Here is a 27,104-nt window from a genome sequence, read left to right on the forward strand (position 1 = left end):
GGAGTATTGGAGGTGGGTTCAAACTCTTCTACCATGGTGCGAATGGGAGGAGAAATGGGGTAGGGGTAATTCTGAAGGAAGAGCATGTCAAGAGTGTGCTGGAGGTGAAGAGAGTGTCAGACAGAGTGATGAGTATGAAAGTGGAAATCAAAGGTGTATTGCTGAATGTTATCAGCACATATGCCCCGCAAGTTGGGTGTGATCAATTTTGTGATCTGTTGTGAGAGTAGGGTGCAGGTTGAGGAGAGCCTGGAGAAGTGGAGGTATGCACTGGAGAGAAGAGGAATAAAAGTCAGTAGGAGCAAAACAGAATACCTATGCGTGAATGAGAGGGAGGACAGTGGAATGGTGAGGATGCAAGGAGTGGAGGTGACGAAGGCATACGAGTTTAAACACTTGGGGTCAACTGTCGAAAGTGACGGGGAGTGCAGGCAGGGTGGAGTGGGTGGAGAAGAGTGTCAGCAGTGATTTGCGACAGAAGGGTACCAGCAAGAGTTAAAGGGAAGGTTTACAAGATGGTTGTGAGACCAGCTATGTTATATGGTTTGGAGACAGTGGCACTGATGAAAAGACAGGAGGCGGAGCTGGAGGTGGCAGAGTTGGAGATGCTAAGATTTTCACTGGGAATGACGAAGAAGTACAGGATTAGGAACGATTATATTTGAGGGACCGCTCAAGTTGGAGGGTTTGGAGACAAAGCAAGAGAGGCAAGATTGAGATGGCTTGGCCATGTGTGGAGGAGAGATGCTGGGTGTATTGGGAGAAGGATGCTGAATATGGAGCTGCCAGGGAAGAGGAAAAGAGTTGGGCCAAAGAGGAGGTTTATGGATATGGTGAGGGAAGACATGCAGGTGGCTGGTGTGATAGAGGAAGATGCAGAGGACAGGAAGAAATGGAAATGGATGATCCGCTGTGGTGACCCCTAACAGGAGCAGCCGAAAGTAGTAGTAGTAGTAGTTGTAGTAGTAGTAGTAGTAGTGAGGAACCAAGAACACCACCCATGCATGTCATGATGCCAGACCAGTAGAATTAGTCAATTTGGTGGAGTGGGCAGAGGCAAAGGTCTGGACCCAGGGAACCAGGTATAACATAGGCCGTTGAACGATCTAATTAATATTCGTCTGTCTGTGCTATGATTGGTTGAGTACGAATACAGTTGTCATACAGAAGAGACAGAGGGTGATTGCTCGTTGTACTGTCGTCATACAGAAGCGACGGAGGCGATAGCTAACATTAGCTGACGGGAACGCCAAACAGCGGCGGGTCAGTTCGCAGAGTATTTCAAACAGGATATAAATAATTTGTCTTTACACTCAGCAATGTAGGCTTATTTGGTTTAAAATTATGTTTTGTTTTTTTACCTTTACTGTAATGTTTTGCAAATTTAGCTCCCCCATACCTGATGCCCTAACACTGCCTACGCATATAGATCGTTTGTGTAACTCATAGCTACAGTATGTCAAAAGATGGACATATTATAATTGGTCTCATACTCAGTTTCGACCACTTTTGGTCTCGGTCTTAACCATCAAAACTCTCTCTTGTATTGGTCTCAATTGAGATGGCCCTGCAGCTGCTGGGCTTTTTAGGAGCTTCAGGCGGTGACGTAGGTAAGGGAAAATGGGAGAAAGAGAGACCGGAGAGTCCAGGGACCCCCTGCACATCCCTCCCATGATTCCCCATCTGGATCCCATCTCTGTAGCTTGCTAATGTCCCCCCTGGGGGCCATGGCTCGCCCTTAATTTGTTTCATTTGTGACCCCTGACCCTGGATGCCCTGCCCCCTCAAGCTCACTGAGCAAATACTGAAAGTCTCCGTCACTGAATCCATTTCCATCTCTACTGACCAAATGTGTTTCATGGAATTTGAAGAACTAAGATGTAGACCTCAACATTGTAAATAAACATGTTTTTACACAGATGTTTTGCTGTAAAATCACATACCTGCTATCTGAAAAATATACAGCAAAGAGAATATGATTACAAAATCATTGTTAGAATGAGAACCCATCAAGGAATACCACTGCAATTACAAGTTATCTTGTGTTTAAAGATATTTTCCTCTGGTCAAAAACATCTTCATATGAGTTCTTTAACAGCCAATGGCCAAAAATGGATGTGCCAGATTTGTATTGGCGTTACTTTAATTTTGCTAACATAGCACAAAAAAATTGTTATCTTTCACTCATGTCCTTCATGCAGTGTGACAGATTTTCTTTTCTCCTTTTTTTTCCCCCCTCTGCTCTCTGTCACCAATTTCTGGGGGCCATTTTCTATCAGTTTTCAATTATTGAGACTTGGAAAATTCCTTGATATCAGTAGTTAATGTTGCCAATTGACCATTCATGAAACTCCTGTTTGCATTTTAAAAATGTAAATGGACTTCCGAACTGTAATTTCATTACAAAGCCTTTGCATGGAAGATGGCTGCAGGGTCTTGATTTTGGACCAGTCTTTATCTTTGAAATATCAAGAAATAACTCCAAAATATAGTATTTTGGAATGAATTATGAACGTCATTAATCAGAATTAATACTTCAATCAGAATTTATTAATTTATTTACATTTTATTTAATCTATTTAATTCAGAATTTATACTTTTCTCCCACAACTGTGTCTGCCTGGATCACAGATATTTATGTATACTGAAATTGGGATTGTAATTTAGTGGAGCGCATGAGCTTCTGAATCATGTGAGGAGCCATTCAAATTCATTGTAAATCAACAAAGATCCATCAATAAAGCAAGGTCACCACCCATTTCTCTTGCTGGCATGCCTGTGCGTTTTAAAATCCATCCTGCCTTCATTGATTTCTCACTGCTATGTTGGTGGCCTATTTTACACTGTGGGGAGCAACATGCCGGCCACATTGTAGCCTGGAGATGTCCTGTTGAAAAACTGCATTGGGCAGGAGGATGGGCCTTAATAGAGGTGCTTTTGAAAACATAGCCCTGCACACAGCCCAGAGCAATAATAAAGAAAATGAGAGGGATTATCTGATGCCCTGAGGAATCATATGGTTGTGGCTTTGAGATATGGGGGTAATTGGGGGTGGGGGCCATAAGGGTAGAAATGCCAGCGGGATGACAGCCTCCTCAGGGGCCAAAGGGGAGGTTGCCATCCTCTCTTTGGGAAGGAATGTGCCTCTCTGCCACCCCATCGTCTCCTCAGACGGCGAGTCAGAGACACTGGGTTGGAGGGAGGGGTGGGGATGTGGGCCACGGGGTCTGTTGCTAACCAAGGATGCATGGTAACTGCCGTCAGAATTAGCCGATCAGACTGCCGCCATCCCAAACAGGACGTAACTTATCCATGCGCTGGCATTTTATTGCTCCCTCTCTGAGCGGCAGGAGAATCACACAGAAATAGCCTATGAGATCATTCCTCAAAAGCAACAGAAATGCCAAGGCACCGTTCCCAACATCGGTAGCCATCATTTTGTGAAAACAGGGAGCAGAGGGTAAAAGAGGAGCAGCTGTGGCCCACATGTGGTCCCGGAGGTGTCAGTCATAGCTCAACAGAAAAGCATGGGATTTCGACAGTACTTATCCGAGCAGAATGAGACCAAGTTGAACGATCTGCATGCAATGAGTTGGCATATTCTAGCCCTGGGTTGACCTTATTGGCCAACAAAGCCAAATACTGGTCGCACAACTGATTAGAGCCGGTCCCTGACAGAAAGGAGTGACTGTTGCAAAAACAGCACAGCACTTTTCAGACTCACCTTTGACCAGCAGCTCAGGGTCTTCCTCCTGGCCAATCTTATTCTTCTCTATGATCAGACTCTTCATCTCGTCGGAAACTTCTGATACAGTGTGCCTGCATGAAAGAGTGGGAGCAGAATGTAAATAAACCCCTGCTTCCTCCTTCCAGACCAACTAACTCCCACTAACCGCTCCCTCCCATTTCATAGCCAACTGGCCCAGAGACGTGGGTGAGCCCGCCCCCTCACCACCACCAGCCCCTCCGACACCCTTGGTTAATGGGGGGAGAGGTGGAGGTTGAAGAAGTGCTGTGAATATCTCTTCTCCCGTGAGCTCCTGTTTTCCCTCCTTAGCAGCCTACAATTGCATGCACGCACGCACACACACTAACACACACACACACACACACACACACACACACAAACTTCCATACATACCACGCCACTGGTGACAGCTCGTCTCTCTTTTACCACTTCAGCCGGCGAGCCAAGTGTGTTTGTGTTTGTGTGTGTGTGCGTGTGTGCGGGGGGGCACTGAAAATAAAAGTGACAGAGCGACGCCAGTCTGACTCCCAGCCAGCCAGCTCATGCTGGTCAGAGGAATATAGAGAGTTCAAGAGGTCAAACACAGCCCTGAATAGTTAAAACCAAAAGCTGACAACAACCACATCTGTAAGACCTGCTGCCTCGCTTCTGCTCAGCTCTACCTGTGATGTGCCTCCGGACGAAACCAGCAACACCACCACCCATGTGATGTTGGCCAGGTTTGACATCTCAACATCTGGTTGGAGGCAAACTGTGCAGGGGACCACAGAGCTTGTTATCTCCAGCCGAAGCCAATTTCCAGCTCTATTAGATTGTTTAGGAGGTTTATCTCTCCTCGTTTATTTGCCTAATTACTCATTTATTTTCTCCATTTCCTGCATCTAACTAGTGAGATACACCTCCTTCTTCATTCCATCCTCCCCTCAGCTGAGAACACTGCACAGGAAATGACTTCGGCTGGCCCAAGCCCCGCTCCCAGGAATAATCGGCCTTTAGCTACCTAATTCAGCCACCCGCTGATACACACCATTATTGATCCGATAGTGCCGGAAAGTTCCTCCATACGGAGGGCAGAGACAATGAGTCTGAAGATAGCCTCCCTTCTCTGACTTAGTTTACATGACTGAACAGGCGATTTCCTTTCCTTCAGTCTGTCTGCTCTGACCCCATCTTATCTACTTTTCTGCTCTGGCTGACCCCTGTGACCTTACTTCTGCATCAGTAGCCCATTATAGATTGTGTGCATCTTTGTGTGTGTGTGTATGTGCACAGTTTGTGTGTGTATATGCACGCGTAAAATTCATACCATATATCAAATGCACTTACAGTTACAGATCCTTGCATCAGGCTCTAATTTAAGCTGATGCTCAGACATGCACAATGAAACACTATATGGCAGACCAGTCCAGTTCTTCTGTGTGTGTGTACAAATTACACAAGGCATCATGAGGATGTCGGGGTGGAAATGAGAGGGTCATGGTCCATGTCACATTATACTCAGTCTGGCTACAGAACTAAGCCAACACACCAGTTGAGGCAGCAGCTAACATAGAAGTCCAGCAGTCCCTGCATCCAAGCATCCCACGTAAAGGCTTTAAAATAAAACCAAGAAATGTGAGGACAGCTCTAATTCGAGGTTGTTAATAACCCCCGATACACAAACAGACATGCATGTAGACAGACGGTGCTGGCCTACATGTGGCCAAATCCAGACAAGGGTTTAATCTATAGAAAGCTTAGTCACAACTGGATCTTGCCTAGTGTGCATTGGAATTGTGAGGCCCTTTATATTCAAAGCCTGGGATTATTTTGTGCTATTGTCCACACTGGGCATACATCCAAAATGTCAAGAGCCGTGCAGAGGAGTTCTGAGACCCAGATTTGAAAAATAGCCCTAACAGTACTGTCCAGTACAGCATAAACCGTCCTGTCCAGGAATTTAAAATGACAGTCTTGAAGCAATGAAATGGGCCAATTTCCCTTTCGTGGTCCATTGACTTAGGCCATGTGGTAAACATACCAGTCCAACGTGTAAAAATATTCTTGGAAGTTGAGATCGTTCTCGACTTCCATGCTAGCAGAATTCTAAGAAAAGCTGGCATTTCTGCATACCACAAGCACGGGTTTCAGGCTTTTCACCTCTCAACTGATCTGTCCCTGTTGCGCCTGAAATACCTTCAAAGTCAGCGACAAAAGGCGCTGACCTTCCCCACCTCTTTCTGGACAAGGAAGGAAGGGAGTGTGTGCGTGTGTGTGTTTGTGTGTGTGTGCGTATGCGTGTGTGTTGAAACTCTAGTATTGACCTTTCATAGTCTAAAAAGCCTGACCTTTACTTTCAATGTGGCCTTACTGGAATCAGTGGGCCCATCTGTCTCCCCATTGTGACTGACTGCAGACAGCACAACATCAAAGTCATGACTTGCCACAGTATGGCTACTCAATCAATTAAAATGTGTGTGTGGGGGGGGCGGTTTAGAGGAAATCTGATGCGAAAACATGAAGCCCAACGTAAATTCTTGTGCAGTGAATGCTAAAAAAAAAATGCAGTAGATGAAAGAGAAACAATGGCTTGAGTTCGTCTGAGTTTCGGCTTTCAGCGCCCACACAGCATTACAAGTTAAGCTCTTCAAGACAGCGTTGTAAAAAAAAAAGAAGGCCAAATCGCTGAAGGGTCTCCCGGGCTAGAAGGCCAGTGGGAAGTGGTGGGGGGTGAGGGGTACAGGGGTTGGGGTCAGGGCCAGTGGAAGGCTGGCACTTTTGGTAAGATGAGGAGTATGCCTGTGGTTGCAGTAAAGTTGAAGTGAGCCTTATATAGAGCCTCAGAGATGATCGGGGACTGGGCTAACGTGACATGCTTGTGACACAGGAGGTTAGAATTGCATGGTTGCTCCCACCACTCCTGTCCTGTCTGTCCCGTCCACTCTCAGCAGTACTGACTAATACAGCAGAAATGCCTCAAGGGTAATCTATAAAAATATATATTAATGAAAAAAATAAAGAGACGCCGTCGAATGCTACAGCTTGGAGAACGTCTAAGCAGGCTGTCAGATGGGGCTCCGGGACCTCCACAGCTGTCCGGCAGCCCTGACTACACAAAACCAGCCCCCTCCCCCCCAGCCCCCAAACCCCCCATTCTATCGCCCCCGCATTCCCAGAAGCCTCAGCAAAAGGCCGTGACTGTGGGGCCTTGAGTGCCAACTTCCTGTGGAGAACAGGAAACAATTTGACACAGGGATTAGACAGCATAGAGAAGGGAGTGCAGAACCACAGACCCCAGACCTCTCTCTCTCTCTCTCTCTCTCTCTCTCTCTCTCTCTCTCTCTCTCTCTCTCTCTCTCTCTCTCTCTCTCTCTCTCTCTCTCTCTCTCTCTCTCTCTCTCTCTCTCTCTCTCTCTCTCTCTCTCTCTCTCTCTCTCTCTCTCTCTCCCTCCTTTACCTACTGCTGAAGAAAATGGGGGGAGGAATGCCGCTTTACTGTTAGACTGCTCAAATATCAAAGTCTGAAATGATCTGTTGAAAATGGAAGCCAGGTATTTCATCTACACTGAGGTTTGGGCCTTGTTTGAGCTAAAAACATGGCTTTTTTTGTGCGAGATACATTGACAGTGCAGTGCTCTCAGTTCAAAGGAGAAAAAAAAACACAACACGGGGGAGAAGAAAAACATGTGATTTTTGTGTACAGAAGGGAAAAGGAACACATGGAATACATGGAAAAACTCTGCAGTCCAGATTGCGTAAGTCAGCCCAGACTAGCAAATAAAAACACTGCAGTTTGCCCCAAATAAATGGAAACCTTACAGTGGTGCAAAAAAAAAAACAGAGAGAGAGAGAGAGAGAGAGAGAGAGAGAGAGAGAGAGAGAGAGAGAGAGAGAGAGAGAGAGAGAGAGAGAGAGAGAGAGAGAGAGAGAGAGGCTATGGGAACGAGGGAACCAAAAACTAGGAAATAGGATTCGAGGAATAGAGACAAGAGACAACATAAAAACACTTGGGCTTGTATGAACCTCAAATGATCTGAAAAGTGAACCAAAGGTAAAAATTTCAGCCCATTTGGTGGTGGTGTGAGTGTGGCTGTCCTATCGCCGGTGTGTAGTGTGTATGCAAAACACAGACTAATTTATTGTGGTGTGTAGTATAAAAGTGTGTGGTGGTGGAACCAACAAGGCTTTGTCTAGACAATGTGCTCACATGGCTCAGTGAATATTTGAGGGCAAATTAAGAGCTGAGCAGCTCAATGTTCATCTGTCTATCATCGATGGCCAGTGCCACTAGTTTGTGTACGGCCTACTTTCACAATCACACACACACACATACACACACACAACTCTTTAACAGACCCACAAAGGAATACAATACTGCTGGTCCGCCCAAAGCAAAGGTGCACGGGCGTTTCCTAAGTATTGAATCAAGGTCGGCATGATAGGATGGGGTTTTTTTTGTTTTTTTTTTTTTTGGTCTGCAGTACCATCACGGTGACTATTAGGTTGCCATGGTGAAATACGCCAAACAAAATTGTCGATTAGGCTGAGGCCGTCTGCCCTGCAGTAGCTACTAGAGTAGCCAGTGATTGATTTCAGTCCAGAGTCAAATCAAAACGTTGAGACACTAATTAAAGTTAGACAAGCAGCATCCTTGCTCTTGGGCTCGGGTGACCGCGGACTGTCTGAGCACAGACATGCCCCGAAATACAAAGAGCATCCTTATGACCAAGAGAACAGACAGCCAGCAGATCGTAAAACATGCCCCTCTGCATGGACACGGGTATACAGGGTTCCTACGCGTTTGCCATTTCAAACTTCCATACTTTTCCAGACTCAAATTTCCAGACTTCTCGGTAGATTTTTCAGACCATAATTGAACTCTGAGTACAAATAGCTAGAGGTTTATTATGTAAATAAATGGTTTTAAAATCCAGCTGTTAACATGTATGTTAAATTCTGACTATGTAGATGCTATTATATTGCCACATAATTGCCAGAAGATTGTAGCTAGGTACTATAGCTAATACAAATCAACTAACACCAAACCCAGACAAGTTCAAAGCACAGCATTTTATTCAAGCTGCAATGCTAAAACAGTGCAAATTATTCAGTTTTTGTCATGTAAACTTAAATAACTGTATACCTTCAACCCTGACAGTAAGAGAATGGATGTTCATGTACAATTCACCAGGGAACTGGAAAAGAGAACTAAAGTCCACTAACTTCGCTTCTCGCTGTTACATGGAGCAAAACATAACATACTCGTAAACACTGTTTAACAAATAACTATAAATAAAGTTTAAAAAAAAAGCCCTTTGAGACCTTGACATACATTAGAACAAAATTTAAAATCATCAGTCACAAAAAGTTTAAGAACACTCTCCCATTGACTTTTTACCCTCAAACCCCACTTGCTCTCTAAAAATACAAAGTGCTGTGAACCACTGTGAAGAGGAACACACACACAGGTCTGACCTGTACTGCCATGGCTAGGCTATACCCTCAAAGTTTCTTCATTTCATTGATTTTCTTTTCAATGTCTTTGTCATATTTCATTACCTCTTGTTCTTAATCTTTTGCACTTTTCCTGAGGGCATTTGAGGTTTGCAAGCACATAGATCTTGTCAGTGGCTTCTGCTTCAAATGCAAGTTCATCTGCAGATGTCAGAAGTGCATTTATGTTGGTCTGAAGCTTTTGTCTCTTCATCTTGAGTTCATCCACCTCATCCCGTACTACCCTTGCATTTATGTGTTTGTTGTGTGTGTCCCCTCTTCTTCTTTTCCTCATCAAGGTACACATGGTGCCTCTGTCTTACACAGCCAGCAGAGTGTAGCAGTTCTTTGGTCATCACTACATTAGCATGCCTTTTCAACAGACTCAAAAGACTTGTTTTTTTGGATGTGGTACTTTAGAGGCATTAACATTAGCTACATATACTGGATCTGTGGCCATATGGTAATGGCTCTTTCTAGCACTGCGGCATTTTCTATCCATCTATGTTGACAGTACCTGAGAGAGAAAACAGTTGAACCTATTACTTTGGCATAATCCTCACGCCTGGTTGGGGAGTACTTAAAAAGACGATAAGACAATTTGGAATGTGCTCAATGTCCCAAGTGATTGTATTGCTGCCAGCTTTAAATGCATTGTGCATTACATGTAGTCCACAACTTCCTATGCTGAGGAGTTTGCAGCCAATCTCCTCTTCCAAGTCCATGGACAGTGTGTCAAACAGATTCCAGTTTACAGTCAGTCCATCCATTGATAGCTGCAATATGCCATGAATCCCAACAGTGTTGCAGTTGATATGTAGTGGTTTTGTACAGATCATCAGCACATGCATGTCCTAGAAAATGAGAGTCGAAAAACCTTGTACTTACAGTCTCTATCCCAAAAGTGTATGTGCACATCTAGTTGTTTTGACTGGAGGGGGCGGTTCAAACTCTTGTCAAAAAGTAGAACGTAGTCACTAGAAGATTTCACGTTTGACAAAAGTAGTGATGAGAAATGTGGTGCAATACCAAACGTTGTCAAGTAAGCTGCTTTGTCATCCCCACAAGTGAACTTGGAGGCAATATTACTGTCTGGAAACATAAGACGAAAAAGGTCACCCTTCCCAGTACAGCTGTTGAAGGAGCCATGCTTCTCCATGACATCGAGCACCCAGTACACTTCCACAGACAGAACCTCTGGCCACTCACAAAGGTTCTCATTGAGCTACTGGATGTAGCTGCAGCTCATCTCATCTCATCATCAGCTGCTTCTCCAGGGTCAGGTTGCAGCGGCAGCAAGCAAAGTAGGGGACTCCAGATGTCTCTCTCACCAGCAATGCCCTCCAGCTCCTCCTGGGGAATCCCAAGGCATTCACAGGCCAGATTGGACATGCAGTCCCCTCCAGCCAGTTCTGGGTCTACCCCAGGGTCTCCTCCCAGTTGGATTGTGCCCGGAAAACCTCCTAAGGAAGGTGCCTAGGAGGCATCTTAATCAGATGACCAAACCACCTCAACTGGCTCCTTTCGATGTGAAGGATACACATTTTGTCCGTCATTGATTAGAATGGCCACATCTGAGGCAGTAAGTGCATCACATTACGTTATCATCAACCTACAGGTTACAAAGTTTATTGTAGCTATGTGTGCACTCAGTTTTTCCTGTCGCTGAATACATTTGGCCAAAATCTCTTGTTATAAAATATTAAGTTCTATGAACAGGCTATTGAGGGTCCTAGACGGCAAATTCTAGACTAAACTGCAACCTACCATGGTTTGCCTGCACTCTTCTCCACTCCAACGTCTCAGGCATCAAATATATAAAACATTAGCATTTATAGACTTAGTGTTTCTTAAGTAAAGAAAACACTGCACTTATTCAAACAACCAGCTCTTTATTTAGCCTTGCATTGCAGCTCTTGCATTGCAAACAACCAGAGACCGTCTCCAAACAACTGCCTACTACTGCTGTGTATTCTCCTACAGCAGCGTTTCCCAAACCTCTCCTGGAGGACCCCTTGTCCTGCATGTTTTAGATCTCTTGACTGCAATGATTAGCTGACGTTAGCTTCAGTTCGCCAGCTTTCTAGACCTCCTGCTAACGTTAGCTAGTCATTTGAAGGCTAGACTGACTACCTCAAATTCTCACGGTTCATCATCCGGTGCGTTGGCGGGTTCATTGCTTGTTGTGGTTGGTCTTGGTCTCACATTGGGTTGAGCCTAAAACGTCGTGACTCTGAATGCAGAGGTGTGACAAGATGACAGTGCTTTTGCCCTCGCATATGGCTTACAATTGCCGCCTGCCCCATGTTGGAGATGTCAAAGAATTTTACACAACGTTTGCATTTAGCTTTCTTTTCCATTTGGCATCCTTAGCCAACCAGGCTTTATATTTGGGATTGTCAAGCCAGCCCTTGGAAAACTTGCATTATTTTCCTTTAACATATTGAATAAATGATATTACATTATTGTTCCCCCCATATTTTTAGTCTCTTTTATAAATAAGAACCGAAAATGACTTGGAAAAAGTAAAATAATCTAATTTCCACTGCGTCTGTGCAGCCTTCTTTATTCATTGTGTCCATGGAAATGACTATGAACGCAGCTGTATGGTTTCCTTATGCAGAAAAGATAGTCCGTTAAGTTTTCTGATAACTGCATAACATGTGTGGAGGAGAGATGCTGGGTATATTGGGAGAAGGATGCTGAATATGGAGCTGCCAAGGAAGAGGAAAAGAGGAAGGCCAAAGAGGAGGTTTATGGATGTGGTGAGAGAGGACATGCAGGTGACTGGTGTGACAGAGAAAGATGCAGAGGACAGGAAGAGATGAAAATGGATGATCCACTGTGGCGATTCCTAACAGGAGCAGCCGAAAGGAAGTAGTAGTAGTAGTAGTAGTAGTGGTAGTGATGCTATGTGCAGTATATATGCAATTCAAAGATATTGCGGCATTTATTTTTTCCAAATAATTTGGTCGCTAATGTCCGTTTTTGGTACAGTTATAAGGCGCTTGGGGCAGAGCTGTTTTGCAGGCTGTGACGTACAGACGTAGAGGCAGCTCCACATAGGAGTATGCGTTCAGTCACATGTCATCGTTCTTGCCTTGTTTTCGATGACATCAAGCTCACTCTGGCCCACTCTCTCTCGCACAGTGGTAAACATTTTGGCTGCGCTGGCTGCCTGCTCCAAACGCCATGTAAAACACTGCTTGTATGATCAATTTATTTTTAGAAATTCTGAATTTTATATTTCAGAAAACAGAATAGGGGCAATAGTCTGAAAAACACAAATATTTTTTCCATACTCTCTTTTCTTTCTTTTCCCCCATACTTATCCAGACTGCAAATGACTAAAATCAAATTCCATACTTTTCCGTACTTTTCCATACTGCGTATGAACCCATGGAAAAATGGAAATTGTGAATATAAATTTTCCAACCCCAGATGTGACGTCCTGGTATGTAAACAGCTACGCATCAGTTTGAGGGTATGAACTCTGCCGAGACAGCACTGGGTCATTAGCTTCATTGCAACTCATAATACACAAATTAAAAAATTAAAAAAAACTTCTATTTTTATTAAATTAAAAAACAACATTATCCGCTGTCCTAATACAGGCTGCTAGGAAAATATCCCTTTCATTAAAAGGAATACAGTAGGTCATAGCAATAAACAAAGTTTCTCTCTATAGGAATTAATTTCATTCACGCATTTGTGCACACATGCACACGCACGCACACACACACACACAGACCTCTGGCTGAAACTGGGCTGGTGGGAAAATGAGAATGTGGTGATTAAGAGTGGGCCTATATGACCTCCCAGCTAAAAATACAGTGTTTACTCAAGACCACTGCCAAGGAATTCTGGACAAGGCAGAGAAGAGAAAGAGAGAGAGAGAGAGAGAGAGATGAGAGAGAGAGAGAGATGAGAGAGAGAGAGAGAGAGAGAGAGAGAGAGAGAGAGAGAGAGAGAGAGAGAGAGAGAGAGAGAGAGAGAGAGAGAGAGAGAGAGAGAGAGAGAGAGAGGGGGAGAGAGAGAGAGAGAGAGAGAGAGAGAGAGAGAGAGAGAGAGAGAGAGAGAGAGAGCAAAAAATGGTGTTCTGAGAAAAACGGGGAGGTGGTTGTGGGGATGGGGGCAGGAAGTCTGACTTTGTGACTCTGAAGAAGACCGTGTGCGTGATTAGCTTGGCGGTTTCGTGAAGAGAGAAGTGCACTGCCAGCTTTAAAGAATGTTAATGAAGTCTTATTTATTGGTGGCACTCGTCGATGTGAATTAGATGTTTACATCTTGGCATTGCTGGACAGCTGACAGACAGCCCATCAAGATGACAAGGCAGACAGTTACCTGGGGCCGGCCCCCCCTTCTAAGTCTTTTCATGCAAATATAGATGTATTTCAACAACGCTCTTTTTCACCCACACACACCAATTCCAAAGAAGACATTCACTACACTAGTATTTTTCAGTCCTCATTGTCTGACATCCAACACCACAAGTGTCTAGCTCTTGACAGACAAAGAGCATCATAAGTCATTAGAGACAGGGGCGTTGGGGGCAGGGTGGGCTCCAGAGGAAGATGGATAAGTATTCAAAGTGCCCACTGTTCTTCATGTGCAGGTTTGTACTATGAGCCGTCATTCTGCTCAAAAACTTGAGAGAAAGGGGCATCCGGGTAGCATGGCGGTCTATTCCATTGCCTACTAACACAGGAATCGCTGGTTCGAATCCCCGTGTTACCTCCAGCTTGGTCGGGCGTCCCTACTGACAAAACTGACCGTGTCTGCAGGTAGGAAGCCGGATGTTGAGTATGTGTCCTGGTCGCTGCACTAGCACCTCCTCTGGTCGGGTCGGTCGGGGAGGCAGAGCTGGGGAGAATAGCGTGATCCTCCCACGTGCTACATCCCCCTGGTGAAACGTCTCACTGTCAGGTGAAAAGAAGTGGCTGGCGACTCCACGTGTCTCAGAGGAGGCATGTGGTAGTCTGCAGCCCTCCCCGGATCAGCGGAGGGGGTGCAACAATGACAGGGATGGCTTGGAAGAGTGGGGTAATTGGCTGGGTACAATTAAGTAGAAAAGGGGGGGGGGACTTGAGAGAAAGTGAATGGGAGAAACAGAAATAAGGCAGGGATGGAAGAAAGTAATGATCTAAAACAGTGTTTATGCAGTACGGGAGGGAGCAAGCTGATGGGGGTTTACTATGGGGACAGACAGCGATGACTTAGTGGACTTGTCTGTCCATTTGGTGCTGAGGCATGCCCATCACCCACACCATGGGTAAGCTGCCTGCTACCATGCTAGGCTAGGACAAACAGCACAAGACTGAACTATCTTTACAACATACTTACACCACTTGTTGCGGTGGAACACTAACAAGTGAGAACAACTCCATATTTGCACATTCTGGAGTTCCACGTTATTCAAGGTAACAAGTCTTTTTCTCAAAACCTAACGTCAAAAGAAAACCACTATTGAGAGAAGTTCCATGTACTGGAATTCATTTGAAATGCCCACAATTAAAAAAAAAATCAAACAAGCTGGCATTGAGTTGAACACCAGCTGAAAGACGAGGCATGCAGAACCTTACCGACTGTGAGAGAGAGAGCGAAAGAGAGAGAGAGACAGTGAGCGAGAGACAGTGAGAAAGAGAGGTGGAGAAGAGAGAGTGACAGTGACAGTGAGAAAGAGAGTGAGAGAGACAGAGTGAGAGAGACAGAGAGGACAGTGAGAAAGAGAGTGAGAGAGACAGAGCGAGAGAGAGACAGTGAGAGAAGTGAGCGACAGTGAGACAGTGAGAGAGAGAGAGAGAGAGAGAGAGAGAGAGAGAGAGAGAGAGTGAGCGACAGTGGAGAGAGAGAGAGAGAGAGAGAGACAGTGAGAGAGTGAGCGACAGTGAGACAGTGAGAGAGAGAGAGAGAAGAGAGAGAGAGAGAGAGAGAGAGAGAGAGTGAGAAACTAACAGAGAGACAGAGAGAGAGTGAGCGAGCAGTGAGGACAGTGAGAGAGAGAGAGAGAGAGAGGAGAGAGAAGAGAGGAGAGAGAGGAGAGAGAGAGATGAGAAGAAGAGAGAGAGAGAGAGTGAGAAACTAACAGAGAGACAGAGAGAGTGAGCGAATGTAGCTTTCATATTACTAGACATATGAAATTATCACTGTTATATGAACACAGTAATGTCAATGAAGCCAGTGGATTGCAAAATTTGCTGCAAAGTGTTTTCTTATCTAAAACAAAACAACGACGGCAAAACGCAGAACCAAAAATGTGACATGTGACTCTTCCAATTCTGCAATGTTGCTATGCAAATGAAAGATAACCTGACGGGGCTTCGCATCAGATTTCCTGAGAAACACCCACATGTTTCTAAAACACCTCCTCATCAATAAATATCTTCCAGCGTGACACCGGCCACTTGACTGTGCCAGTGGGTGCGAGGCCGTGCCGCTGGTTTGCCAATTTAATGAATCTCATTTTCCAACATCAGACTCCTCCTGAGAGATTCAAAATGGCTTTGAACATCAAAAAAAAAAAGAAAAAGAAAAAAGAAAAAAGCCAGAGCCCTGGTGAAGGTGAGGCCTCCATCAGCCCACACTCTCTGGGCCAGTCAACACACACGTCTCCACCCACCAGGCTCCTCTGACAGAGGGAGCCCTATCTCCCTCCCCGGCCCGACACAGCCTGCAGCGTGACAAATTATCTCACCATTAACATATTAACCTCCAGCTAGTTTGACAAACATAAAACCTCCCCCAATTCATCACAACCACGTCTCGGTCATAATCCCATAGTTTTCCTTTCCTAGTTGAGATTGATGGCCGCCTTCAAGAGACTCTAACTCAGCGGCCCGGTAGAAGCACAACGTGAGTGCGAGCTGTCCTGCCTGTTATGCGAGATGAATGGATGTGGCAGTCTCCAACTACGTCATGGTGCCCTGCCTTGTGCCCGTCCCCTGGCCCCGGTTTACACAGAATGCCTCTGGGTGTGTCCAGTCGGTCTCTGGCCAGGTAATGACCCCGAGAGTCATGCCCCCCTAATCTCCCCCCACCGCAATTATATATGCCCGGCTTTTAACACACTCCCTCCAAAAACCTGTGCTAAATCACGCCATGTGACAGCCCCAAGGCCCTCGCTTGTCCTCTGGGGAGGTGACACACACACACACACACACACACACACACACACACACACACACACACACACACACACACACACACACACACACACACACACACACACACGAGTTCCCTCTCACTCAACACGTACACTGGCATTCCCTCCTGTTAGCCACACCTCTTCAGGGGAGTGTTGCTGAGGTGAGACTGAGTCATTCAGCCAGTTCGTGCACCGTGCCTCTTCTCTCTCTCCTTGTCTGCCCTCTCTCCCTCACGTCTCAAGAGACAGCATGTCCCTAGATTGCGGCAGAATGTCTCAGCCCCGGCTGCTCCCCCCCCCCCGCTCCCCTCCCCTCCCTTTTCCTGTCGGCACTTTCCTCTTGTTGAGAACTGTTGCAGACTCTCTTCTATTCATTAATGTGTGCGCGCATGCCAACTCATCTGGCTTTGTGACTCACTGCAAGTCTGAGCCGTTTACAGGCAGATGTAGAGATTGCTGGGTGAGGGGGATGAAGAGTGGGGTATTTTGGTGAGGGTGGGAGGGATTATTGGCATGTGATGCTAGAGATAGTATAGTGAAGTACAGTACGGTACGTTGAAGTGTAACGCAGTATAGTTTTGTGCGCTGCAATGTAGTTACTGTAGTGCGGTGCAGGGAAGGCCTAGCTACATCACATCCACCAGCTGGATTAAGCTGTTCAATGCATCACTCCTTTTGTTTTTTTATATACTATAACGATCCCCATGGGGTAATTATGCTCTGCATTTAACCCATCCTAGCTGTGTAGCTAGGAGCAGTGGGCAGCCGCTGTGCAACACCCGGGGACCAACTTCCAAGTCGTCTCGCCATGCCTCGGTCAAGGATTAACCCTATTAACCCTAACATGCATGTCTTTATTGATGGTGGGGGGAAACCGGAGCACCCGGAGAAAACGCACCGCAGACAACGGGAAGAACATGCAAACCCCACACAGAGGACGACCTGGGATGACTCCCAAGGTTGGACAAGCCTGGGGTTCGAACCCAGGACCTTCTTGCTGCGAGGCAACAGCGCTGACGGCTGCGCCACCATATCATATCCCTTTTTTTGATATCACTCCCTCCCACTGTCTGCAAATACCCCTTTGAACATCGTTTTTTTTTTGGGGGGGGGGGGGCAGATGCTAGTTCATTATCAAGAAGCGGTTCACACTCTGAACGAAAAGGTCAGGGTTGGATGGTATTGGGTTGTGGTTACTTGTGAGAGTTGATCGACTGCTTGCTAACAGCGATGGGTTGCAAAGATCTGGGGTGACGTTTTAATCGGCTCAGGCAGCCTTCAATGGCCCCCGCTGGGCAAAGAGTACAAAATTCGAATGGGCACCATCCGGATGAGCAAACGCTGCTCAGAGAATCGCTGGGTCTGGGCTGCTGTAATGACCGACAGTCACATTACCAAACCTGAACTCACACAGCCACTGCAGCGAGGCAGCATCATGTGATGTTTGAGTACATATGTGAGGGTATGTGTGTGTGTGTGTGTTGTGTGTGTGTGTGTGTGTGTGTGTGTGTGTGTGTGTGTACACGTGTGGTTTAGCACACGCGTATTGTGGCGAGAGCTTCATGAGCCAACACGCTTTTGTAGAGGGAAGTGAAAGATAAGCTGCTGTTACGTTTACCTGCTTGGTGAGAAATACAGAAATACAGCGCTCAGAGGAACAATCATGTGACAAATAAGGAATTACTACTTCCTAAAAGCTGAAATGCACACACACACACACACACACACACACACACACGGCGATAGATACGCACACACATCTATCTTCTGTCCTTACCCATTTGTTCCATTCGCTGTACGTGTCGGTTGAGAAACAGCCACTTCAGTTGGACTCTGTCAACAAAAGAGAGGCGAGAGAGAACAGTGTAAATGGAGAAAAGCACAATCCAGACAATTAACCCCGTCCCCAGTGTCCAGTATTACTGCAGAGCGTCCAGTAATCTTTCTATCTGTTTATGCAGCGTAGCCGCTTGGTTCCCTTAATGCACGGCTTTCAATCGCAAGGCTGCACTGATGGGAGAGAAATGTGGCGTGCAGAAAAACCGACTTGCTTAACAAAAGCAGTCAAGAACAGAGGAATCCTTTGCTCTTTCGCCGAATGAATTATATTAAAATGCAGTTGTTACCATGAAAGGGTTTTTACATTTATAAAAAAAAGGCCTGTTCTTTGAAAGTCCAGTCAGAATTGACACACTCTTGAGCCCTTCCCAACTGTGCTCCAACCAAATAGCAAAATGCTGATTGTTTTCATTCTGCAGAGAGGGTGAATAAGTTTATGTACGCTACTCTATGTATGGTTACTCTTTATGTAGGTTGGTCTGCTGTGTCCGGTGGGCCCAGGGACCACAGCCCCTGCCTGGAGCTGTGCCCCGAGGAGGAAACACCGAGAGTGGTCTGACAGGATGCAGAAGCGGGTAAGGCTAAGCTAACGGCTAGCCCACGCAGACCGGCAGTTCCAACAGTCATCCTGGCGTTCGCTCTCTTGGACAGTGAATTTGTTTTTTTTATATGTTGGATATATGTGTTTTGTAGTTTTTGTAGGTTTTTTTTTGTAGTTTGGACATATGTGTTCTTGTAGTTTAGATATGCGTTTTGTCTTTGTGTTGCACTGCTGTGGGCTGGGGGAAACAATATTTCCTTTCATTTCATGTGCGCAGGTGCATGGAATGAAATGGCAAATAAATATTCCTGATTCCTCATGACGGCTTCATATCGCAGTTTTACCACAAAAGCTTTACACACTGGCTGTTACTGCAAACCAGCCCTGCGACAGCTGGAAGAACAGAGCGAGCAGACAAAGAGTCATCGGTAAGGTTTTGGTGCTCCGATGATCCAATATACATTATCCATCCGAATGTAGACATTTATGTCTGTAAGCAGTTGTATGGGAATCTTACAGCCAGCGAAAACCTTTGTGCCAACTTGCATGGCTCTGCCATACTCACAGGCAATCGGATTCATATGGAAATTGGGTTTAGTGCATCAACAGACAACACATGGGGCCCCTGCTGTTAGACAAGCTAAATCAAATTTCAAGGGTGAAACAATGAACTTTTCATTCCAGGACGACCCTGTGAAGCAGGAGACGTGTGAGGGAGGTTTCCTTTTACAGCTTACTGGCCCCTAGATTCCTGAACTGACCTTGGAAAACCCCATCAGACATCAGAGCCCGCCTGTGTGCAACTTGGACAGATTCCCCGCTGTCCACGGCAGCGCTGTGTGTCCCCGCCGCCTGGCTTGTTGTCTCTGTGAGCCGCAGCCTTGAGCCCGGTGCTGTGGCTGCCCCAGCCTAACCCGGCCTGCGAGTCTACCTGAAACACTATCCAGGTCAGCTCTGGGCCCCCTCGCAAGCTCATACACCACACTTTACTACTGGGCAAACTACTCTAAGTATAGGACTTGCCCTGCAAAAACAACCTGCTGCCTCTTTTTGGACAGCTCAAAAATAACAAAGAAAACACGAACTACAAATTTATAGGCCGGCATGGAATCTATGTGACCGTTGTGGGGCAGATGGTCTGAGGCAAATGAGGAAAAGATGTAGGAGTGAGTAATGAGATTTAGTTAATGTTTAACTCCGGGTGAGGTACTGTAAATGTCAAACTAGCCCAGCCAGAATAAGTGAGTGGTGTCATAAAGTGATTTGTGAATGGAGGCAGAGCTGCAGTGCTATTCCCTACCCATGTCTCTGTCATTTAAAAGTGATTTAGCCAAACCAACCAGCCCATCCCCCCCACCCCCCCACCCACCCCCCCCATCCCCCCGTTAAGATGAGAAAACTGAGACAGCTAGGACCAATAGGCTAAATACAACAGCCTGCTCATACTAGCATGTTTTGAGTAATCACTTAAAAGTTAAAATAAAAAAATTTTCAAGGTTGAAAAACTTTTTTTTTTTCCCCTCTCAGTAGCATTAACAGGCGGTTGGCTGAGAAACAAGAATATAGCGTGCGACGCTGAATTCTGGCAAAGGAGCTTCCTCTGAATGGGCAGGGAATGAATCACTCCTGACTGGAGCCGAGCACGGAGGATGGAAGGAGAAAGAGAAATAGGGAGAAGCTGTGATGTGTTCGTTCCATGGCCAACTTCCGTGCCTTGCTCGCTTTCCCTCTCCCTCTTTCCCTCTCCCTCTCCCGCTCTCTCTCTCTCCCCCTGCAGCTCTCCCGGGAGGCTGACTAACTGGGAGGAAATGCTTGGGTTCTGCCAGTGTCGGCCTGAAGAGCAGATGTGTGGCCTGGAGGTGGTGAGGTAGGGACGCAACGGAAACCCAATATAAACCACTGTACCGTGACATCCCCTTAAGATAGAGCAGCAGCGCCTGTTAACGGCTCTCAGTAAAGCGGGATGACTGCGCCTGTCAGTTGTCGCCAGTAGAACACATAACGGCACTCCACACATACTCCTGCCTGGGCTTTGATAACTCACAATGCTATCCCGGCGGTAGATGCAGTTTCATGCGACAAAAAAAGCCGAATACGGTTTCAGTGGAAACATGGAAAGGGGCAAGAGAATGACGGATGTCCTGTCCTAAAATTAGGGCCCTGCTGTCTCAACACTGGAGGCATTCAGCTCTGTGTGCCTGTTTGGGCAGCTGTTGGCAGAGTAGTTTCTTTGAATGGGGACTGTAAACATGCATGGGAAGGTTCTGAACTGGCCCTGTGCTCCTCAGGCCAGCTCTGCACCAGCGTCAGAACTGAGTCATGATTCCAACCTCAGTTGAGAGTCCTGGCAAGAACTGGTGTGCTGCCTATGGCCCGGGTACTGTGGCTGTAATGCATCAGAGCATCTTTCTGGCATGGTGTTGGAAAACAACACTGGAGATGGTGGTGAGGTTTCTGGAAGGCCCAAGTGAGGGAGACTCCAGACTTGTGGTTTGCTGTGGTCATCCCTGGCAGGAGCTGGGAAGAGGCCTCTTAAACACACACACATATACACACACACACACACACACACACACACACACACACACACACACACACACACATATACACAAACCTACACACAGAGGGAGGTCTGACACGCTGTCTCAAAATGTGGCTTGTCAAACAGTGGACGTAATGGAGGATGCTGGGTAAACAATGGACTGATGCCCTGAAGGGCTTTCCCTTGGACTCATCCTGGGGCCCACCCTCCAACCTGGGGCCCGCCCTCTAACCTATCTCCGACCCTTTGCTCTGCCCCACCCCCAAACCACCATTGACACCATGGAAAACCAAACAGCGCTGGGACCCACTACGTTTCCCGAAGGGCTTTTGAGAAGTGTACTTAATGATGTTGGCTTTGAGTGGCTCGGCTCACATCTTAATTGTCTCAGTGTGACCTATTGACAGACAGATACAATACCCAGAGACACGGAAGGTGAGGAGGAAACAGGATTTGCAGTGGGTAGGTTATATTCTCAGATTGCTGATCATATACTGAAACTGAAAAGGCGAGAGCAGCCCAAAGTGGACCATTACTAATTTTGACTACTAGGCAAATCATCTTCGTCATCACTGAAGCAGCACTTCCTTCCGAGAGAGAAATAGTATGATAATTTAAAGCAAAAATCACACCATGAGAAGGGGAAATGTTGCTTAATGAGGACATGTCACTCATTCTAACGGATTAACATAGGCCGATCAGTATTTTTAAACACTCGGAAACAAGAAATAATAAACATCTAGAGGCTGATGTGGGATGTCACACCAGTGAAGAGCTGTGACTGGACTCACGGAAGCAAAGTAAACTTTATATAAGGTAGTGCTCTCGACGCTCAGTAAATCATCATTATAGATAACTTACAAATGTTTTCCAAAATGGGCTATTAGCAATCATGTCATCTTGTGTTATACTCTTATGTTATGTGCTATGTGTTCTATGGGAGCTAGTGACATAGTCAGTCAATGCCCAAATATTTACAATCTCTTTTGGCTAATAAAAACAGATTGATTATTTTCTAGCAACTTGTACAGTGCTACTGAATTTCCAGTTAGGGTGATGGAAGAGGTCTCATCAATACCGATGGGGGAAAAAAACATTTTAGGTATACAAATAAAGGCCAAACTGGCCTTTGGGATGGATGCTAGATTTCAGTGGTATTCTCCCATTGATGCCATCTTTGAAGAACAGTTTACGATGCATCAAAATGCGGTCCCTCGATACCTGCCCTTCTGTGAGAAGCATTGGTTCCACAACAAAATGACCCAACGTCAAGGACCCCCCCCCTCCCCCATTGTAGCATCGATTCTGTAAATGTAGCACCAAATGACAACTGAAATCAGGTTATGATTAAGCGAACAGGTTACATTTCCATGAAGGGGATTCAGGAGATTATTGCAAAAAGGAGGGCTCTGTATCTTGCATTAAAAGGCCATCAGGCATCTCCACTAGGACATGTCACTATGATATTGTATTGATTGAGGATACGGGGCACGATTGGGTTTCTTTGGCCAACATTACCAGACAGATGGCGTCTCACGATCAAGACAGGGATGTTTGCCAAGGAGAATGGTGCTATACACCAACACCTCTCTCTTGATACCCCCCGGGCAACAGATGTTGCTCTTATCTGTCATCTTCTGGGGGCCGTTATACCTCTGTTGAGACAATAAATGTAGAGAACGTATCTGTTCCCAACGTTCACATGCAAATGTCGGTGGTGTTCCGCCAGTTGGAGGCAAGCAGATGACAGTGAAGGCAAGTTTATTAGAAACCCGTACACATGTAGTAGCTGGTATCACTTTCACCATCAGATTGCCTATCCAAAGTGGAAGCTTCATCTCAACTGCACACAGCGACTTACTGTATCCAAATAACATTATAATTAGGTAAAATGCCTGGACTGGACTTAGGTAGACGACTTACAAGAACATATATTTAGACAAAAAGTCTTGTTGTCCTGCAACGGAGAGACGCATAAATAGGGAATTACAAGCAGACACATCTCCCTTATGAATATTTGAAAGCATATTCAATTAAGGTCTCCTCGGGGATCGTACATGAATTACTGTACACCGAGTCAGGCAGAAAAAGGCTACCTCAATTCAAGGCAACAATGCCCCCCTTACAAAGTGAGTGGACAATACTGAACTCTCTTTGCCCGATCGGATGACTAACATTACAGACAAGACAAGGCCGCAGTCTTGTTTGCAATGGAGTGGACAAGGGCCAAACACAGGATCGCTTCAATTCAACTTTGGGTTTTATGGCTTGCATCACACTGTATGGGATTGCTCAACGTTGCCTTGGCCTCGCAGACCACGGCCATACTAATGTAAACAGCAGACTGGGCAGTGGCACATTCCTCCCCCTGTATAAATAATTGTATTCTAACGCTACGGACACATCACACAGACGATCCCACCGCGTTTGTTTAAAGATCGCCAGCATCAAATCGTGCAACGCAAAGACGGAAGCTGACTAACTCAAAAAGTGGTCAAAGTGAATATACCTGACGCAACCGCCTCTGAACTCGGGTGGCACTCGTGTGATGACAAGTCATAGGCTACGACATGTAAGTTTCGTGTCTTCAAACGACTTATCGGCGCTTTAAAGTTCAAGCAACGCACACGGACACACTTGCGCAGGCAAAATCTCGGTGCTAAAATTGGCACCGTTCGCGAAACGTTCGGTGACTTGCAACTTGCGTAGTGGGGTAAGCAACGCAACCAAATACACCTGCCTCGAACGGCACCGCTCGGTTTAACTTTACGCATTTCTTGCGTGAATCTCGGGGGCCGTACTGTCACACAAAGGGGAGCACGCCGGGTAACAACTTCAGTTATTCAGTATTTATGTATGGGGCTGTGTTCTGCAGGTGGAGTTTACCCGTCCATTGGAAGTCAAATCCTCCTTGTTGCGCAATTCAAAAGACTCTTCCTCCTCTTTCTCCCCATAGTCCCGTCCGAGCAAACTGAAGCCCTGCCTGCAGCACAGAAACCAACAAAACCCTTGCAAAGGCATTCAAATCGGGTTAAGTTAATCGTCCTCTACTATCCAGGTGGTGACGTCAACATTCACGACGTTGTCTCGGTGTGTGCCTGTAGAGAACGGCTGGCGGCGAGTAACTCCGGACCTGCGGGAAAGCATGCAGGACAAGCTCTCCATAGATATCCAGACAGAGCGGTGAAGGGCAGCATAGGCTCTCGAACAAACCGGGAGAAGTCAGTTTCTAATGGCTGAGCATGGCAAGACGATACACTCCCAAGAACCCAAAGGGACTCGATTGAAAGTTATCGGACCCGAATGAAAATCCGTCCCTTCTGGAAGACTCCCCCCTGATGATTACGACACCTTGCTGTGGCACTGTACATACACTTGCGAAGACTGAGTAACCTACAACAGTACACTTTTATCTTTGGGTTGCACAGCTGGTTCAGTTGTGTATGAACGATGCCGTCAGACCACTCAAAGAAAATTAAAAACGATATTCCAAGTTTTCTACAGCTTGTTAAACCATCTCATGGATAGCTTGACACAGGCGGGTCTATTCAAGTGAACGACTGCCTGAGTTAACTTTGAACAAAGCATGCAGCGTCCCAGACAGGACTGGAGGGGGCGGGGCCTCCCCGCCTCCTCCAATGAGATGTAACATTTAACTGGCTGAGCGGACACACGCCCCGGAACGACGCGCCCATTCAGACCCGCCCATCCCACTGACGAGATTATCACATGCCTTTTGGCTAATAAGATAATCAAGCCTACTGACAAAGCGTTTTTTTGCCCGTCGGCATCAGATTCGCCTGTGATACTTTAAAACGATTGTCATGTCTTGCTGGATTGAACATGTCTAGTTACGGCTTTGAATAAATCTCTTTTTGTAGGGCGTAGACAAAGGAGCAAAGTTCTCCTGCTTTGATAGAATGGCCCAGTCATCAGTGTTCACATACAGAGTGTCTCTCTCTCTCTCTCTCTCTCTCTCTCTCTCTCTCTCTCTCTCTCTCGCTGTCTGAGTTTCTTCTCAGTAGACCTCAATGGTCTGAACCTTTTACACACACACACACACACACCTCCCCCACCTTTACCTCCTGCACTTCGCTGAATACTCCACAAAGACGCGGCGGCAGGAGGTATGAGGACTAGTGCTAAATCCAGACACGTGATATATCCAGCCCCCTTCAGCACACATGCTTGTTTCTCCCCTGAAATCCCTTCATTTCCCCTGCTCTGCTCTGTGCCACCCCCCCAAACACACACACACACACACACACACACACACACACACACACACACACACACACACACACACACACACACTGCAGTCAGCTGGTTTAATTTATTCCTCCCCAAATGTTATTCTCCTACTTGTGTCACAGAAACACTGCATAGAATCAGTGTTAATATGCACACACACACACACACACACACACACACACACACACACACACACACACACACACACACACACACACACACACACACACATACACACACGGCAGTCAGCTGGCTTTAACTCTTTCCTCCCCAAATGTAATTTTCCTACTCTTGTGTATAAGGCACCTTGTAACGTGGTTTAGAAAGGTGTGATATAAATAAAGTTTATTATTATTATTACTTGATTAACAGAAACACTCCATAGATCCGTTGTGCACACTCACACACATTGCAACAAGCTGTTTTTAATTGATTCCGCCATAAATATTATTCTCCTTGCTTCATAGAAACACTGCATTAATTCAGTGTTAACACACACACACGCACACACACACTGTTTATAGACTCTATAGAGCACATACTGTACATAGGACCTATGTCTCCTTACACACACACACACACACACACACACACATCCTTACCCATATAAGCAGTCTTTCCCCGGGGGAAGTTGAGGCTTAACTCTCATTCAGGGCAGCTCAATGAAAAGCCCATGGATGCCCCTTTTCAGCTGAGGTGTACTCAGTGTTATGAACCATAAACATGACCCTTCTTCTCCCTAACACACACACACACACACACACACACACACACACACACACACACACACACACACACACATGTTCCACCCCGTAGTGAGGAGAAAGGAGGATTTACCACTGTATATGATAGACATCACGTTTTGATTCACTAGATGTGCTTTTTATTTTAACAGGTTTACCTTTGCAAGTACAAAAGACAAAGTTGTGCATTTACACCGTGAGTGCATCTGCACTGTGTATTCATTTGTGAGGAAAAAAAAGCAACAAAAAAAACAACATTTCCACAACTTGCCTTGGAAGCGCAGCAGCAGCCCTGCCCCCCCAATCTGCCTCTATCTGTATCCACTCTGCACCGTCTCCTCCACAGTCCAGGTTCTCCCCCATCCTCCCCCATATCCCAAAACAATACGCTCGGGGCCCCCTGCTCTCACAGACCTGCAGGAACATATGTTTTATTTTTAGAGCTCCCTCACTCAGCCCACACTAGAAAAGTGAAAGAAAAAAAGAAAAAAAGAGAAAAAGGCCCACCCGCCATATATGGTTTCTGAGAGAGCTGAAGCTTTGCAGAAAAACAAATGGATATCACGGTAATCCTGGACCATTAAGAGAACCCGTAGAGACTTGAAGACTTCTTCTTTGTTGTTTCATGAGAAATGACATGCATGGGATCTTTATTGTGCAGACAGCCGCTTGGTATCTTTTGAAAAGTCCCACATGAAAGTTTGCCCCTAGTTCTTGGTCTTTCCATCGCAGTCCTTCCTCTCGAGCAATGTCTTCCTCTTCCCCTCCTCTAACCCCCCCTTTTTTCAGTCCCTCTCTTCCCCCCTTAATTTCCAGATGACACA

General features: G+C 46.0%; 1 protein-coding gene across 1 annotated transcript in view; it reads right to left on the reverse strand.

The window, feature by feature from the left end:
• The window catches only part of plekhh3 (pleckstrin homology, MyTH4 and FERM domain containing H3), a 52,789-nt gene extending 27,928 nt beyond the window's left edge, over positions 1-24,861 (reverse strand). Inside the window, exons 1-3 of the mRNA XM_056287716.1 lie at positions 24,173-24,861; positions 18,142-18,197; positions 3,725-3,819 (exon numbers count right to left, since the gene is read on the reverse strand). Coding sequence (XP_056143691.1) covers positions 3,725-3,819; positions 18,142-18,197; positions 24,173-24,307 — 286 coding nt within the window. The 5' untranslated portion in view covers positions 24,308-24,861. The remainder of the gene's footprint in view (positions 1-3,724; positions 3,820-18,141; positions 18,198-24,172) is intronic.
• Positions 24,862-27,104: the final 2,243 nt, after the last annotated feature.

Source organism: Lampris incognitus, chromosome 10, assembly GCF_029633865.1.
Source record: "Lampris incognitus isolate fLamInc1 chromosome 10, fLamInc1.hap2, whole genome shotgun sequence".
Lineage (NCBI taxonomy): Eukaryota > Metazoa > Chordata > Actinopteri > Lampriformes > Lampridae > Lampris > Lampris incognitus.